The sequence below is a fragment of the Brassica napus genome, chromosome C5 (assembly GCF_020379485.1).
Source record: "Brassica napus cultivar Da-Ae chromosome C5, Da-Ae, whole genome shotgun sequence".
In the NCBI taxonomy this organism is placed as follows: domain Eukaryota; kingdom Viridiplantae; phylum Streptophyta; class Magnoliopsida; order Brassicales; family Brassicaceae; genus Brassica; species Brassica napus.
Window position 1 is genome coordinate 48,413,968 of NC_063448.1, and position 17,899 is coordinate 48,431,866.

Genomic DNA, 17,899 nt, shown 5'->3' on the forward strand with positions numbered 1-17,899 from the left:
TTACGCTAAGAACTACACCATAAGAACCCCCATTAATCACGAATATGAAGAGTACTAAGGAGATCTCATCCCCACTAAAAGAGTAAAAGTGAATATGAAGTAAGGAATGATTCAACTCAACTTCATATATCACTCTATAATAAAATTTACTTCATAAGTGGAAGTAGTCTTTTTTTTTGTCATCATTCCATTATGGAAAAAATAGAGTAAAATTAGACCATTTTTACTTCATATTTACTTTTAGTCTATTTTTTTTTAAAAAAAATAGAATTTTACATTAGAGATGCTCCGATAAAAAAAAGTAACTCAACAAACATTTTCACGAGTTTCATCCACCACTGGCAATTCAATCGTCGTTTGTTTTTTGTTCTTAAAATTTAAGATATCAAATCTTAAATTAATTAGACGAATTAATGAAATCTATCAATCAAAATCTAATCAATCTATTTTCCAAAACAAACAAAACGATAAAAGACTGTAAATAAGACGATCAGACGATGTATTTACTGTATCTTTTAAATTTATTAACTGTATCTAAATCTTACACACTTATAGAAATTAGTTAGCATATACATTTATATATTTACATAGTAAGTTTTTTAGTTGGGAGGGTAATAAAGCAAATATAAATCTTTGTTTTTCTTAACTATGAACAATCCCAAATTATCGTAGCAATGTGGACCTCATGGGAAGGTATAAAACATAGAGTACTAAATGTATATTAATTAATGCCTAAACAATGCTTAAAATTATTAAGCAGGACAAAGATCATCATTATGCGTGCATGACTAAATTAATTGCAAAGCCATTGACCAGCAATCTTTGTTGGTCTCTATTTATTGGCCATTTTCTGAAAAGACAACCGACAAACCGGAAGTACCAGTTGCCGGTAAAACCGACGCGTAGTATACAGCAGTCGCCAGTTGAGGCGGGTTAGATGTAAGCCACTCAATTTTGTCTTGGTGAAAAAGACTGCGACCTTTAAACTAATCCATTATTTTTTCTAAAACGTTACCAATCTTGCCGACTTTTCATTCTCTGATCATTCTTATAACTCCTTTCTTTTACTAAATAAACAACATTTATTGTCAACTGTTATCCATCTTGTTGTACCTTCAAGAGAAAGAAAGAAAGAAAGACCAACTCATCAGAAAGCTACTTGAGAGAGAGAGAGTGAGCTCTGAGGAAATCATCAATGGCTTCGAAGCTCGTAGTCATAATTGTGTTCATCCTCGATCTCATCGCCGTTGGTTTAGCCATTGCCGCCGAGCAGAGAAGAAGTGTCGTAAGTCCCATACTCTCTCCTCTCTGAATTCTTCCTTAGTTGATAGGTTTTGGTTTATTTCATCTTGAGAATCTCTCGACTAAGTAGTTCTTGAAACTCCACAGCCTTGTTTGTTCTCTATTCAAGAAACTGTTGGATGCCAAGTGTGAACAAGCAGTACTATAGAATTATATCATTTTTAGATAAACTTGAAGGATACAGATGCATGATTTTGATTCATGACCTAGAATTTTCTACGGAGCTTAAAATTTATTAATAGTATGTATTGGCTCTGCAGAGTTTTTTCTTTATGTTCTTTTAAGCGGTTTATACAAAAGTAGGCTTTGTTTTGACAGGGAAAAGTTGTAACGGACACTGAGAAGACATATGAGTACTGTGTGTACGGCACGGACATTGCTACAAGCTATGGAGCTGGTGCGTTCCTTCTCCTCTTTATAAGCCAAGTCCTTATCATGAGTGCTAGCCGTTGCTTCTGCTGTGGGAAGTCCCTTAACCCCGGCGGTTCAAGAGCTTGTGCCCTCCTTCTCTTCCTCATTTGCTGGTAACCAACACACAACTCTTCCCCATATAAGTTTTTATAATTTTCAGATTGTGGTTTGATCCTTTTTATTACTATTCTCTTGCAGGGTATTCTTCCTGGTCGCTGAGGTATGTTTGCTTGCTGCATCAATCAGAAACGCGTACCACACACAATACAGAACGATGTGGAACATCGAAAACCCGCCAAGCTGTGAAGTTATAAGGAGAGGTGTGTTTGCCGCTGGTGCTGCTTTTACCCTCTTCACCGCTATCGTCTCTCAGTTCTATTATGTTTGCTACTCTCGTGCTAGAGATGCTTACCAGAATCCGTCCTACTAAACATTGTCATTCTTTTACAGCAAGTTATGTTTAGGCTTCAAGTGTTGGAAACTATCTTCGTGTGGGCAGTGAGTTTGTTTAGTTTCCAGTGTTACTTATCCGATGTGATGTTAAAAATTTGATGGTGTCTTTGAGGATACATTGAGAAGTGATTGTTTTTTGTGATCGTGTGTCTCGTAATGTAAGGAGTAGAAAACATGCTTTGTGAATCGTAGTTTTTTTTTTTTTTTTTTTTTTAGGTGTTCAAAAAAAAATGAATCGTTGTTTTTCTTTTGGTATGGTTAACCGTTCTGGTTTTGCTTGATTTGGGAATTGAACTAGTACTGAGATTTATCCGGTTAAGTTCTGTTTTGAAAACAGAAAATGAGGAGTTTGGTACTCCCTGAGGAATTGAACTAGCACTGAGATATTTCAATTGGTGGAAGTAATGAGATTCATTTCATCATCAGTCAAGTCTTCTGTAACTCTCAATGCTTAATCTTTTTCTTCTTCTAATCCGTCTTATTTAATTCACACATTTTTTTCCGCGATTAAGCCCTTCTATTATGGCTCACAGTATAAAATTCAGTAAAAACATGAAAAAGCTTTTGATATATTTTTCTTCACTGATGCAATATTTATTGGTGATGTCATTAATTGGTGTGTCAATAAAAACAAATCTATAGATGAAATCAATGCAGACTCAGAATCTCCGTAGTGGGAAGAACTATCATGATGTCATTAGTGGAAAAAGTGAATAAAATGTGTCGTTTGATCTCTGTAATCCTTTTCTATAGATCTCATTAATTTAAACTTTTATTTACATTTCACAAGTTTTATTTTCAGTTTCAGCTACCATTTCATACTTTCGATTCTTTTGAATTCGAGCTTTCAGTAGATGGATTTATTTCAGGTTCGTGTTGGGCTGGGCTTTTCTGCCCATAGCGACATCTCTTTGGATATCAAATTCGAAGTTACATGCACTATTATGGCCCCAACTTGTAAGAGTAATTGTTGACTATGGCCATGTTCGTTTACGTGTCGCGCGACCTGCGACCTGCGACTAAGATTACGTTCGTTTACGTGTCGCGCGACTTGCGACTTGCGACCTGCGACTAAACCTGCGACCTGCGACTAAAACTATGTTCGTTTACGTGTCGCGCGACCTGCGATCTGCGACCTGCGACCAGTCGCGCGATCAAAATTTTCTTAATTTTTAGTCGCTGTTTTTTCGGGCGACTTAAATGGGAACCCGCGACTGGTCGCGCGATCAGTCGCGCGACATCAAAACGAACAACAACCTGCGACTTGCGACTTGCGACCAATCGCAAGTCGCATGTTACGCGACAGCAAAACGAACAACAACCTGCGACCTGCGATCAGTCGCATGTCGCAGGTCGCAGGTCGCGCGACATGTAAACGAAAACGCCCTATGACTACGGATAGAGCCTGGAAAATCAAAGTCTATTTTCATTTCGTTGTTGAAGATTAAATATGAAATACCGAATATCATAGTATATATAAGTATTGACAATTTAGCAGCAAGGCGTTAGGCATTAGGACAGTATAACTATGAGAAAAATAAAAATAAAAAACAATTGGTGGCATAACAATAATAATCCAACACATGCGTCATCATAGCACATGACCACTAGTACATTGTGATATAGGATACCAATTTACAAACAATTATCAATAACGTATATTTAATTCAATAATATGAGCGGAATATTTATATATTTTAAAATTTCTGAATTATAATGGGGGTTTAGTTAATTTTAAAAAATTCCAAATTTCAACTTTAGTTAACAAAAAGTTTTTTTTTGTTTTTTAACTTTAGTTAACAAAAAGTTTGTTAAAAAAAAGTTAACAAAAAGTAAAACCTTCTTCTGGGGGTTTTATAAGTTATAACCCACGGGTTATAGCCAAAATCTATACATGCTCCACGCCTCCCAAGTACAAACTTAATACTTACACATGCACGTTCGCATACATATTCACATCTAATCATACAATGCATTGTGTGTATTTATCGCTTGTATCCACACATTACACGAACGTAGTTACGTATGTTTGTCATGTGGGAAAATGCGTTTTGCATTTTTTTATTAGTTAAAATTTAATTTTCAGAGGATCACCAGAGAGAAACTTAATGATTGCTCACACCCATTTGTCCTTTGCTAGATCTCAGATACTTTTAAGCCACATTTTCCTCTGTACTTTCTCTTGATTTTATAATCAGTTTAACATCTTAAAAACTGACTTAAGTATTTGATCCAAAAAAAAAAAAACTGATTTAAGTGTCTTCTCGTATACTTGAGTAGTCACCTCCAAGTAATTTTAAAAACGACAATGCATTACCGTGACTTGTTAATTTAATGAACTGCCACAGATATAAAAATATTATAAACAATATAGCCATCAAAAGGCCTCTTTGATGAGAAGGTGTAAGCTGCATGTCGGTATATGTTTTTTTCTCTGGATTGTCTTAATAAACAAACTAGTTAAAAAGTCTTAATAAACAAATAGATCCTGGCTTATATGCACAAGGCTCGAATCTCTTTTATACCCTCTAAAACTTGAGTGATTCTGCATTACTGTTTTGTGATTTTGCAGGTACGTAAGACTGTAAGAGTATCAATGCTTAAAATTCACGTAAAATCACATTTTATACTGCCCAATATATACATTATATATGCTTTTATATGTTTACTGGTTTCGACTGGGTACAAATTTCAGTCATTGTAGAGGACAAGCACAATATCTAGATTCTAGATATGATTACAAGATCATACTCGATCGCTTCAGAAAAAAAATGTTATGAACTTATTTATGATTAGGATAGTTAAATTGATGGATTCATCAGATTCACACACACGCATATATATATATATAGATGTTGAATAGAGAATGATATATATCCTACTAAAGAAATAATGCGATAATGACTACAATTCGACACCTAAATCCTAATACAATTCTATCTTATCCGATCCTAATAGTTTTTCTTGTATCAAACTAAGCTAATTAATATATAGACGTTGAGATAAGAAAATACTATGAAGATTTATCTTATAAATGTAAGAAAATCAAAACAACTATATCATAATAGCATGTCTCTATACAAGAAAGTTACATGTGTGCGTCTATTTCTATCCAAACAAGAAATATATGGTCAACCCCTATTTTTGCCCCAACACAGAAAATTCTACCATAAATGGAAGGAATTATCTACGCAGTTTTACATTCGTAGCCGATAAGAACACAAAAGGTCAATGAAATTTCCGACATTTGCATAAAGATAAGTAAAAAGAAAGCACGATAATTTTTGCTTGGTCATGATTTGTCTTCCCGTTTGTTAATAGTTACGAGTGACCTCAACAATATGTGTGTAGGGCTCGCTTAGCTTTCACAAATATAGACACATGTTGACAATATTTGCGAACGGCCTCGAGAATTCCATAGAGAACACAAGCTGCTATATATTGTTACGTGGGGAAAAATGAACATGTTTGAAATAAAGTGATTTAAAATGAATAATGTATATAATGTTGATTTATTATACTCCATATGTTTCAACTGACGACAACGAATGAATAAAGTTATGCCAACGAGCTCTAAATAGAGGTTGGTGGGTGCGCTCCCTGGTATAAAAATAGCACGGAACTGTCCTCCGATCAACCATTTTTTGTTTGCGGACGACACGATGTTTTTTGGGAAATCTACAGCAGCGAATTGTGCAACACTCCTCTCTATCCTCCGCAGATACGAACTTGCATTCGGGCAGTGTATCAACCATGAGAAGTCGACCATCACCTTCTCCTCGAAAACTTCTCCAGAAGCAAGAAGAAGGGTCAAAACGGAGCTGAATATTCCTAATGAAGGTGGAATTGGAAAGTATCTTGGACTACCGGAGCATTTCGGACGGAAAAAATGAGACATCTTTGCGAGCATAGTGGACAGGATCAGACAAAGGGCGCATGGATGGACGTCGAGATTCCTGTCCGGAGCGGAGAAAATGGTGCTGCTAAAGTCAGTATTGGCTGCGATGTCCACCTATGCGATGTCATGCTTCAAGCTACTGGTATCCTTGTGTAAGCAAATTCAGTCCATCTTCACTCGGTTCTGGTGGGATGTGAAGCCGGATCTCCGGAAAATGAACTGGGTCTCATGGGATAAACTCACATTACCGAAGAGCGCTGGAGGACTTGGCTTTAAGGAAATTGAAGTCTTTAATGCTGCCCTGCTAGCGAAGCATACATGGAGATTGCTCAAAAATCCAGACTCGCTGCTAGGCCAGACTTTACTCAACAAATATTGTCGAGATGAAGGGATTATGGAATGCTCTTCCCCAAACTCTGCCTCACACGGGTGGCGTGGCATTTTGGCTGGCCGAGAAGTAATAAAGAAAGGGCTAGGATGGGCTGTGGGAGATGGCAAATCTAGCAGTATCTGGCACGACAAATGGCTCTCGACGTCGCAACATCTCTGTCCAATAGGCCCTACCACAGCTCTCTCCCAACAGGCACGAGTGAATGAGCTGATGCTTCCTAACTCTGTTACTTGGGACGTACGGAAGATTAGAAGCTTATTGCCTCAGTACGAAGACCTCATCTTGAAACTAGTTCCTAGTTCCTGTTCAATGAAAGATGAGAGGGTGTGGTTACTGGAGAGAACAGGCGAGTACACTACGAAGACGGGCTATGCCGTGGCAAAGCTCAACGCTCCAAACAACCAGAATGATTTCAAATGGAGGCAATGCATTTGGAATGTAAACTGCTCTCCCAAACTGCAGCACTTTTTATGGAAACTGAAGAATGATGAAATTGCACTAGGGGACTCGCTAAAAAAATGAGGTATTCAGGTGGAAGGGCAATGTAAGAGATGTGGAGGCGCAAAAACAACACTACATGTCATGTTCTCTTGTCCTTTTGCTAAGAATGTTTGGAATTTGGCTCCCTTGTGACGTGTACCTTGTATCAATGCAGGGTCGTCGATGGGAGACCTCCTACATCAGTGCACGCGGCTTCAAAATCTACCACCTACAGGTCTCGAGCTCCCCTTATACCCATCGATCATGTGGGTTTTATGGACAATTAGAAACCAGCTTTTGTTTGAGGAAAAGTCTTTCTCGGAAACAGAGGTACTACTGAAAGCGATTAGAAGTGCAAAAGAATGGCAAGATAGCCAAATCGCAAAACAGAACCCTGTTTCAACCAAAGACTACACGCCTTGTGAGGCACAACCTCAACAAAACCCAGCTGCACACCAATGCTACTCGGACGCAGCATGGAACAGCTCTTCGTGTGAAGGAGGCTTGGGCTGGATCTGTTTGGAGCCTAACGGAGTAATACGCTTTACAGGTTCAGCTCCACGACAATTTGTGGCATCTGCACTTGTGGCTGAAGCTCTTGCGCTCAAGACAGCCATAGAAGAGGTTGTGTCTTCCGAAATTCAAGACATGATCTGTTTCTCAGATTCTAAGTGTCTAATCTCTCTTATCACTGGAAACAAGTCGGTGATTGCTTTGAAAGGGATACTCCATGACATCAGTGTTGAGTGATTCCCTAAACTCTATCTCCTTTAAGTTTGTATCTCGCAGTGGTAATGTAGAAGCTGATCGGCTAACAAAGGATGCTCTGTTTGAACTTTTCCTTAACTCCTCTGTTTTTGTAAACACTGGTTCTAAGAACTAATTATCTATGAAAGGTTTGACAAAAAAAAAAAAAAAAAATTGGTGGGTGAGAATGATTCAGACCATTTAATTCCTAACGGTTTTGTGTATCTTTACTGATAATAATTTTATTTTAATATTTTAACATAAATTAGTTAGACACCTATTTACAAATTACAAAAGATAATAATAGTTGTTGACTTTATTATCGTCTTTTCCTTTTCTTCGATAAGATGTGCCTGTAAGCTATATAACCTATGTGTAGTTTTTATCCTCCGAAGCTACTTGGATACTTGAGCCTGTTTCTTTTCCTTTTACTTCGAGAATATTTGAACGTGGTAAGTTCAGAAAAAACATAGTTTGATTCTCATTCATTTTTAAAGTAGCCATAGGATAAATTTCCGTTTAAATTCAAAGGAACAAACAAACTTACCCAAATATATAATTGTTTATAACGTTATCTGCCGAAAACAGTCGTTTATAACGTTACGTTATCAAACGTTACGTTATCATAAGGTAATCTCGCGCACTATAACAGACTGAATATGTTTTACTAATTAAGTTTTGATAGCTAAACGTATTATAAGTGAGGATCAAAGACAATCAATCATATGTGATTTCAGGTTTATTTTTCTGTTTCAAAACTAGTATTACTGTGATGTAATACTCGAGGTTTGGGTTCTCTTTGATTACAAATGATCATATGTTTTTGGGTTCTTTGAAACAACTTTCAGTTACAATACAAGTATTACACATTGGAAGAACAAAAGAATGGGGAGAAGAAGAGGGACGTAGCTGATCTAAAGACACTGACAAGTTTTACTCTCTATTTTTGTTACTAATTTCTTATTTCATTATAATATCACCCTAATTATTTAATTATTTATTTATTCATTTAATTATTTATATATATGTCGTACCAGTTCCAGCTTTTGATTTTGACCCAAGGAAATGTTTCACTTTAACAACATCTATACGGTGTTAAAATAGAATAAAAAATAACAACATCTATACAAACAAACAAGAATAATATTATTATTTTTTGGTAAAAAACAATCACTTGATAAGATTTGACACGACAGAATATTTGTGATAAAGTGTTGTATATTTCTTATTGCTTACACCACTATATATAGTGGTTCATATAAGGTGAAGTCAAAGGGAGAATTGATTACAAAGATACTCTACATAATGACATGGTCAAACTCATAAAGACATAAGGTTGAATGGGTCTTCCATGTGGCTGGATGTAAACCCCCAATGGGCTCTAGTCTTGAACTTGTATGGTCTAGGTTATGAACCATCCACTTCATGATTCATAACACTCCCCCTTGGATGCCATAACCATATAGGGTTTGTAACATGCTAATGTTGCCTCATTAAAACCTCTCCCGGAAAACCCAAAACCCAATGTGGTAAAAAGGGAAACCAGAGAAAGGAAAAAGAGTACAACACACATTACTCCCCCTGATTTGGACATCACTGAAGGTCCTTGAGTCTACGCGTGTCAATCTTGTTGCGTGAACTTCCTGAATGTGCAAGAGGGCAATGATTTGGTGAAGAGGTTGGCTGAGTTTTCACTAGACCGGATCTGAAGGACGTTGACCTCTCCAGCTTTCTGCAACTCATGGGTAAAAAAGAACTTGGGTAGAATACGTTTGGTTCGGTCACCTTTGATATACCCGTCATTGAGTTGAGCAATGCAAGCTGCATTATCTTCATATATGATGGTCGGACCCGGTGGGTCGCATATGAACGCATAATGTGGTCCTATACCTTTTGTTCAAAGATGAACTTCGATCTTATAGCTTATCTTTATGATAGCTTATTCATTCATACCACAGCTTGGTTGGTTCATGTTGAGAATTCGACCAACCATAAGTATTACCAAAATTTGGCTAATTTGTGGTGATGGTCTATAACCTTTTCTAAGGTTTAATGAATAACCATTTAACCTATCTTAGGCTGGTTAGTATAAAACACAAGGAATTTAAAATTCCTCTATGGACTGATTTGAATTGTTCTTATAGAACTCTTCACTTGCTTACATGTAGTAATTTAATTCAGTCCATGAACAACTTTAGGAAAATGCTGTTCAAGAGAACTTCTTTTCTCATCTTTTGATTCTGAGCTCAATACCGTTTGGTAAACCTTTTGGTACCAATAATATTATCATCATCATCCAGTGAGTCATATATAGCATACTACATCTTTTGAATTTCTTCCAGACATCATATGTAGTGAAATATGTAGTAGTATCCACCACATTGGATTATATAGACCTTTCCCGGTCTGTCTCACGATTTATCCTTCTTTCAGGATTTATATATTCACTGGGCATCATATGGCGTTTACATATTCATGGCCAATACAATACGCCTTTTATATATCACTTTAAACCCCACGTTTCTTTCATTATTCATTATGAGTACTCTTGTGTTGGTTTATGATCCTCGATACATATCTTTGTATTCATGTGCTACATACTTGCGTATTTTCTATGAATGTATGTGTCGACACATATATATATATATATATATATATATATATATAGTTCCTTTTAGTTCCAGACATGGTATAAATCAATTTGAGATTTCATTATCTAAGACCTTAATAATCTTATAACTTGGTGTCCCAAGCTATATGGTATGGTACCTAGTTGTTCAGCTGGCCAGCCTTATATCTCAATGTCTGGAATGATTTTCTTTAATAAAATTTGGATTTTATCTCATGCACCTTTATTTCTTTCCGAGGTTCCTTAGAATTTATGGAACTTTATTTGGAACATTTATTTGGTCTATCTTATATATACTTTGTAGCAACTTGGTTGTGTCTTTAAGACATCAAAACCGTGTAGTGCTAAGCTGGGATGACATAGTCATTCTTTCTCTCGGGTCAATGTGTCTGGCATTTTATTTTGCTATCATTGTAGCATATGGACGTCTATAAATTATTTTCTAGTCCGAGGATCTTTGGCAAGACATTGATGGTTGATACCAGATGGTAGATACCATTCTTTATCATTATTTATACCAGCTTATTACTTTTCTCCTTTCGTTGTTGGATATTCGGATTTATAAACCTTATGTAATCCTTGTTCCTTGGCCTATAATTAGATCACCCATTTAGGCTCAAGGTTTCTTTTAAACTTATGGAGAAAGTATATTCATAATATATATCCAACATATATTCCCAATCCTCTTTATGAGATTCTAAGATCACATGATCTTAGATGGCACATATATTTGTGGTGGATTCTTTCATAATATCTTAAGATGATATATGTCTGGACTCATGACCCGTATCAGTCTGAGGTGGGAATATCTATGATCACTTATATGGCCTGATATAATTACTATGGCCTGATGCAGGTTCATTCTTTTATAACTCATGGTGTCCCCAAGCATATGGACTTTTAGAATTTGAACCTTATAGGTAATGGTATTTATATCATATTCAACCAATATGTAATATGGTTGTGGACCATGTTTCACGGATTTTAGTATGGTCATGTATCATGGGATTTGTCCTCACTCCCCCTCATGAACATATTCAAATTCGTGGTGCTTGGGACAATAAATTCCCTTGTGCATAGATATATTGCACACACGTGTGATCTTATGGGATAACATTTGTGCCCTTTTAAATATTTGCATCATAATCCGAATGGCTAAGTATGTGGTAAGTGATAAATTTCGTGGGTTAATCAAACATGATTGCCCTGGCTATTTGCCTAATATCATATTGATCACTAGATCAATAGAGAATGTAGTCTCGACCACTTAGGCGATTTTAATTTAGGCACTCTTATTCCTTTTGTCCATTGTTGGAAACCATTTTTTCCTCTTAATTCAATGGACCTTATAGCGTGAATATAATGCCATTTAGGCAAAGCCTTGGTCGAGCTTCTTTTTCTTTCTTTCAAGGAATGTCCAGTTGAGTTCAAGAGTATTTTATAACTAAGCCTGGATGGCAGAGCATGTCGTGCCATTTGTCAAAGGCTTCTTTGAACTCTTTGGAAAAGTGAGTTGGGGTATTAATCCTCAATCATATTTATTTTGGCACAATAAAGGCATATAGATATAGTTTCTTATCAAACAACAGTTTGAATAAGATAATGATGAACTCAAAGTAATTCATTTTATTAATGAAGTCGTGTATAAAGCAAAGTATCAAAGCAATTCATGAAACATAAACTCAGAAACATGAAAATGAGAATGTCAAAAGACAATTATATAATATGGCCTTCACAATGCATGTGTTGCCATATGGCGCTCAACTTCAGCTTCATCAGCTATAGGAGGCCTCATCTCATTATTCTTTAGCTCAATGTATCTTTTCTGAAGCTTGTCAAATCTGTTGATGGTATCTTTGATTTTTTGCTTTCTTTGTTCAGAAGCCAAAAGATATGACAAAAGGTCATTATAAGTGGTGAACTTCTTAGCCGTGTGTAGCAACAGCACATCTTTTGGATGGAATATGGAGTAGGTCGTATATAATAAAGAATAATGTGTTATCCTTTCACCACATAGTTCAAGACTATAAGCAATATCCATCAGAGCAGAATTATATTTGTCCACGGATTCAAAATCCCGGAATCTGAGGATCTCCCATTCATGGTTGGCCTTTTGCCACGATACCGGTTTGAACCTTTTCCTTAACTGTAACCAAAGGTCACAAGGATCCTCAACATGGAGATACATGTCTCTTAATTCCTCAGTGAGATGATAACGAATAATCGTTATAGCTCTATGCCTTTCACTGTCAATGATATCATTGTACTCATTGATGCATTGTTCGAGTCCTCTGGATCTCAGGGCAACAAGAGTATTCTTTACCCATTCTACGTAATTATCGCCAGAGAGATTTAGGGCAGAGTAATCTGAGGGTTCAAATCTCGACATCTGAATATTTAACGAGTAATTCAAGCACTCAGAATTCTATGTAAGCAATAGAATAAATCAATGTATATGATTTCAATAAGGCTTTCCCCCAAATCATATAATCTATTTGCTTAAGCAATTTCAGTATGAGAATGATCAATTGATCATTGCATCTAGTAATCTTTTTTAATTATAATTCAAACTGGATTGATTATATATATAGGGTATTAAAGCCCTTTAGAATTTGAATAAGGATCAATCATCATTTTATTAAATGAGATCAAGCAAGATGGATAAAATCAAGCAAATGCATGGATCAAGAAATAGCTGAATGCATATTCAGAACTAAGCATTGGACTTAAACAATCTATATGTGATTCCTAATGCATGAGGATATTTGGTTTTCAAAGATCATAAAGCAAAAACCGATTCCTTCCCCCTTTTACAGGGTAAACCAAGACAAGAAAATTTTATAATTTTCAGGATATGTCTAGAACAAATTCAATTAGATTTTCAATCAATCGGTTTCAAAGCTGGTTTATTATTTCAATCAAACCAAACATGCTTAGTTTAAACAATAACCGATTTAATCTAATTAGACGCATGCAATATGAATCAATTAGTTGCAAGCAATATGAATCAATTAAATTTTAATTTAAATGCACCATGATCAGAATAGTCAATGATATGCAAGCATGCATGATTGGTTTTAACAAAATGACAATCGGATGCATGGAAAAAGGTTGGTTCAAAATAATCCAAGTTTGATCTAATGATTTACTAATCTAATAGATGCTATCAGGTATGCATATAAGATCAGTATATAATTCAATCATCACAAAATCAGTCTTCAAGGATGGTTTTAGATCAAGATTAATTTAACAAGCAACTATGTGATCAATGTTCAGTATATGATTTAATCATCACAAAATTCGGTTTTAAGGTTAGTATTAGATCAAGATAAATTTATATCATTTGTTCAAAATATAATGAACCGATTTCAAGGCCGGTTAAGATATAGATAAATTTTTACAAACAATAATGTGATCAAATGATATCAAACCTGAATTTATTTTATCTTATGACATATTAATTTAAATCAAGACTATAGGTTATAATATTTAAAATACTACCTAGTCAAAGATATGTATTTATTAAAATCAAATATGCATTTATAAAAATTAAATATGCATTTATAAAATTAGAAAAGTTTTTAAATTTTATCAGTTACAAAAAAAAACATCAGTGGTCAAAGATATACATTGATTAGGATTTATTTCGATTTTATTTGGTTTGACTGATTTTCAAAGAATCTGGCCGAATATGGCTCAGGATGTTTTTGATTGTTTTGAATTTTGGATTTGCTGGTTGAGAAAACCCAGCAAGAAGGATTTAGGGGATTAATATGTATAATGGCCATCAAGATACATATTTAGATTTAAGGATTTTGATGGTGAGGTTTTTGATGGCCGGCTTATTCATCATGCTAGAATAGCTGGTGATGCGGATGATCAAAGGGTTTGATTATGGGTTTTGATCCTTTAGACAATCCGGATTTAAGGTCGGATCAAATAGGAGAAAAAGGGAGAGCCGATTTAAAGGCTTATGATTTTATGATTTTTTCTAATATTTTTTATGATTCAAATAGTTCTTAGAAACAAGATTCATATAGATCTTAGATTATTAATAAGTTTTATAAGTTTTTATAGATTCTTAGATCTTTAGAGATTCAAATAATTTTAGAATCAAATTTCATATAGATCTTAGATTCAAGATTAATATTTGAGATAATTTTAGATCTATAGATTTTTCTAAGTTTTAGGATTCATATAGATCCAAGATTCAAATATATGATGTTCTTAGATCTTTAGGTTTTGATTAGTTTACCTTTTACACCACAAGGATTCTGAGTGGACCACCGTGAGAGAGAGGGAGTGATCCGCGGATTGAGGTGGTTGAGAGAGAGGTGGAGGAGCTGGCCGGAAAACTGTGAGAGGGATAGACTTGGCCGGCGGAGCAAGGCTGAGGGCCGGAAGAGATGGCCGGAAAAGAGATGATCGCCGGCGGATGGGATTGCTCAGGTGGAGAGAGTCTCGTGCTGATAACGTGTTAAGATTTGAGAGAAGATCTGTGAGAATGTGTTGTATATTTCTTATTGCTTACACCACTATATAGTGGTTCATACAAGGTGGAGTCAAATAGAGAATTGATTACAAAAATACTCTACATAATGACATGGTCAAACTCATAAAGACATAAAGTTGAACGAGTCTTCTATGTGGCTGGATGTAAACCCCCAATGGACTTTAGTCTTGAACTTGTATGGTCTAGGTTATGGACCATCCACTTCATGATTCATAACAATTATTTATTTATTTATTTAATTATTTATATATATATATCGTACCAGTTCCAGCTTTTGATTTTGACCCCAGGAAATGTTTCACTTTAACAATACGGTGTTAAAATAGAATAAAAAATAACAACATCTATACAAACAAACAAGAATAATATTATTATTTTTTGGCAAAAAACAATCACTTAAAAATATCGCTTTTCCTTTACTTTGTTTTCTTTTTCTCTTCTAATTTTATATAAAAAATGGTGATAATGTTCGCATAATATGATGTATGGCCGAGAAGGTACTTTGTGACTGATTTGAAGTATGAAATGCTATGATTTGAATGGCTGCCGGGATGAATCAGTTATAATTACAACTAATTTATAGTATGTATCAAGTAAGATAGTTCGAGATATTATTTAAATGTTGCAACTTCTTCTTCTTTTTTAACCACATGTTGCACCTTCTATAGACTAAAAATGCTGCATCGAGAAGGTGCAAATGATTAGAACTTAGTTTTGACGAAATCATATTTATGGACTAATCATGCTGTTTACGATGGTTTCTATCGGTTCTTGACATGCACAAATTGTAGATCAGCATATCTACAAAATTTGTAATGAATTAGTAGAAGTGGTAGAATTGTAGTAGTCAATAACCCTTTTTAGCTGATTTCACTGCGATCAATGTGTACTGTCAGAATTAACCCAACAGCATTCTGACTCTTACATTATCTTCTCAATGTTATGTCACTCGTTAGCTTCGAATTTTTCTGACATACCTATATCCAATTTGCCCGTTATTTAACTAATTTATCCAAAGGTGTGGGTTACTAAATATTAAATAATGTGACACAATGTTGTAAATAAATGTGTTAAACCAAGGGTCAGAATAAAAATTAAAGGTAAAATAAGTGGAAAACAAAATGGTGGAGAATAAAAAACCACATATAAGTGATGTTATTTTAACAAGGGTTTTCTGCAAAAAAACCCTCAATGTGGTTTTTTTTTGCAAATTAATCCGCGAACTCAAAAACCCACGGGTCAACCCTCCAAGTGCCAGTCAAACCGCAATATAACCCTCGGCCGTATTTATGTGTATTTGACTGTGTATAATTTTAACATTTTTTCAATACTAGGTCGTTTTGGCGCTAATTTTTTAATGAAAAAAAATTGTTGAACTCGTGGTTTAAAATTTGAACCTTAAATACCATGTGCATGCTATATAACCATCTCGGCCAACAAATATATTTGTTTACTTAACAAACGCAATTATATAGATTTCTAAAACGAAATGACCTTGTTTTTCTCGGACATGGGAGCTTGCGTAAATGCACAATGAAGGTGGGGTTCAACAAATTTTTTTTATTAAAAAATTAGCGCCAAAACGACCTAGTATTGAAAAAATGTTAAAATTATACACAGTCAAATACACATAAATACGGCCGAGGGTTATATTGCGGTTTGACTGGCACTTGGAGGGTTGATCCGTGGGTTTTTGAGTTCGCGGATTAATTTGCAAAAAAAAAACACATTGAGGGTTTTTTTGCAGAAAACACTTTTAACAAAAGTGAGAATAAAACTGAATTTGTTTTATTAAGTAAAATAAAAATGAAAAGTTATATTCTATTTGGATGGTAAATTATTGATGAAATCCTAGAGCACTAGTTTGAGGAATTTAAAAATTAGCAATATTTTTTTTTCAAAAATGACCATCTATTATAATCCATGAAAACGCAAAACATCAAAAATATATTAAAAACACAATGTGAGAAGATCGCTCGGAGTCTTTTTGTGATTTATTGTAACCACATTTTTCACCACTAACTTTTTTGGGTCTATAGTGCAACTCTACTACAAACAGAAACACTGTAATGCAACATATTAGGGTCATTAGCATAAATAAAGTTGTGAAATTTCATAAAACAATCACATGCTTCACGTCAAATCTTCATACTGTTACTAATGTGATCGTATGAAATGATTTGGTGTCACAACAAACAAAATCATTTGATGTTTATTGAACAAGATCTAAAATAAAAGTAAATCTGTTGGACACATCTTGCTAAGAAGAAAAGGAAAACTAAACTAAACTAATAAGCCAGTATGATCTAGGATTCCAATAAACCTCCACAAACAAATCTACTCTCTCTCTTTTTTGTCGTCCACAGCTAAAGTTTAAACCCATAATAGAAAAATAATAATAATTACAGCTCGTGATTTGATATTTTCATGTCTATGTGTCTTAAACATGTTTATGCTCGTGGTCGGTATGTCATTAGTTGTCATATGTTTTTTGGTTTCTTTTCGTTAACGTTTGCTAAATGTTTAATCTCTTTGATTAGCATTCTATAAAATAAGTATTAATCAGTAAACACACAAAAAAATGGTCCTGAGATAGAGAAGAAACGGGATGTGGTGTAAATAACGGTGGGACGGGAAATGTAGAGTAGGGAAGGGGCATGTGATTAGCTGTCCTCTTCTCTCTGCATTTACTCTTTGTGTGCCTTAGGCCCATTTCTCTTCCCTCACTCTTGTTTTTCACTATTTTCTCATTTTAAATTATAATTTTCCAATTTATGAAAATAAATAAAGTTATATAAACCTCGTATAATCACTAAAGAAATTCAACTTTGAGGTTGCTTATGGTTGTTATTCCATTATATATTTTTGTGGGCCTTTGAAGCGAAAGATGTATAGATTGTGTTAATCATCATCTTCTTGAAAGTATATGTGATTTGATATGTTGGATGGTTAAATCGGTTAATTGATGGTTTAGTTTTGTGATGTGATACTCACACTTTGTAAGAGCTTTATACTGTTTTATTACACCGATTTATTCAATATTAAAAAACTCTAAAGTAACAGTCCTAATGCTTC

At 34.8% G+C, this 17,899-nt stretch overlaps 1 protein-coding gene across 1 annotated transcript; it reads left to right on the forward strand.

Annotated features, from left to right (window-relative positions):
• The first annotated feature begins 944 nt into the window (after positions 1–944).
• LOC106406674 lies at positions 945–2,352 on the forward strand. The gene is made up of 3 exons (XM_013847377.3): positions 945–1,285; positions 1,621–1,826; positions 1,912–2,352. Exons 1-3 carry the CDS (start codon positions 1,196–1,198, stop codon positions 2,141–2,143), a joined length of 528 nt encoding a protein of 175 aa, XP_013702831.2. The 5' UTR covers positions 945–1,195; the 3' UTR covers positions 2,144–2,352.
• Positions 2,353–17,899: the final 15,547 nt, after the last annotated feature.

Bases quoted from the DNA above. Each gene is read 5' to 3' on its own strand.
- LOC106406674 (XM_013847377.3), top strand. From the start codon at position 1,196: ATGGCTTCGAAGCTCGTAGTCATAATTGTGTTCATCCTCGATCTCATC. The intron at 1,286-1,620 runs GTAAGTCCCATA...TTGTTTTGACAG, and splicing joins CCGAGCAGAGAAGAAGTGTC to GGAAAAGTTGTAACGGACAC. The intron at 1,827-1,911 runs GTAACCAACACA...ATTCTCTTGCAG, and splicing joins CTTCTCTTCCTCATTTGCTG to GGTATTCTTCCTGGTCGCTG.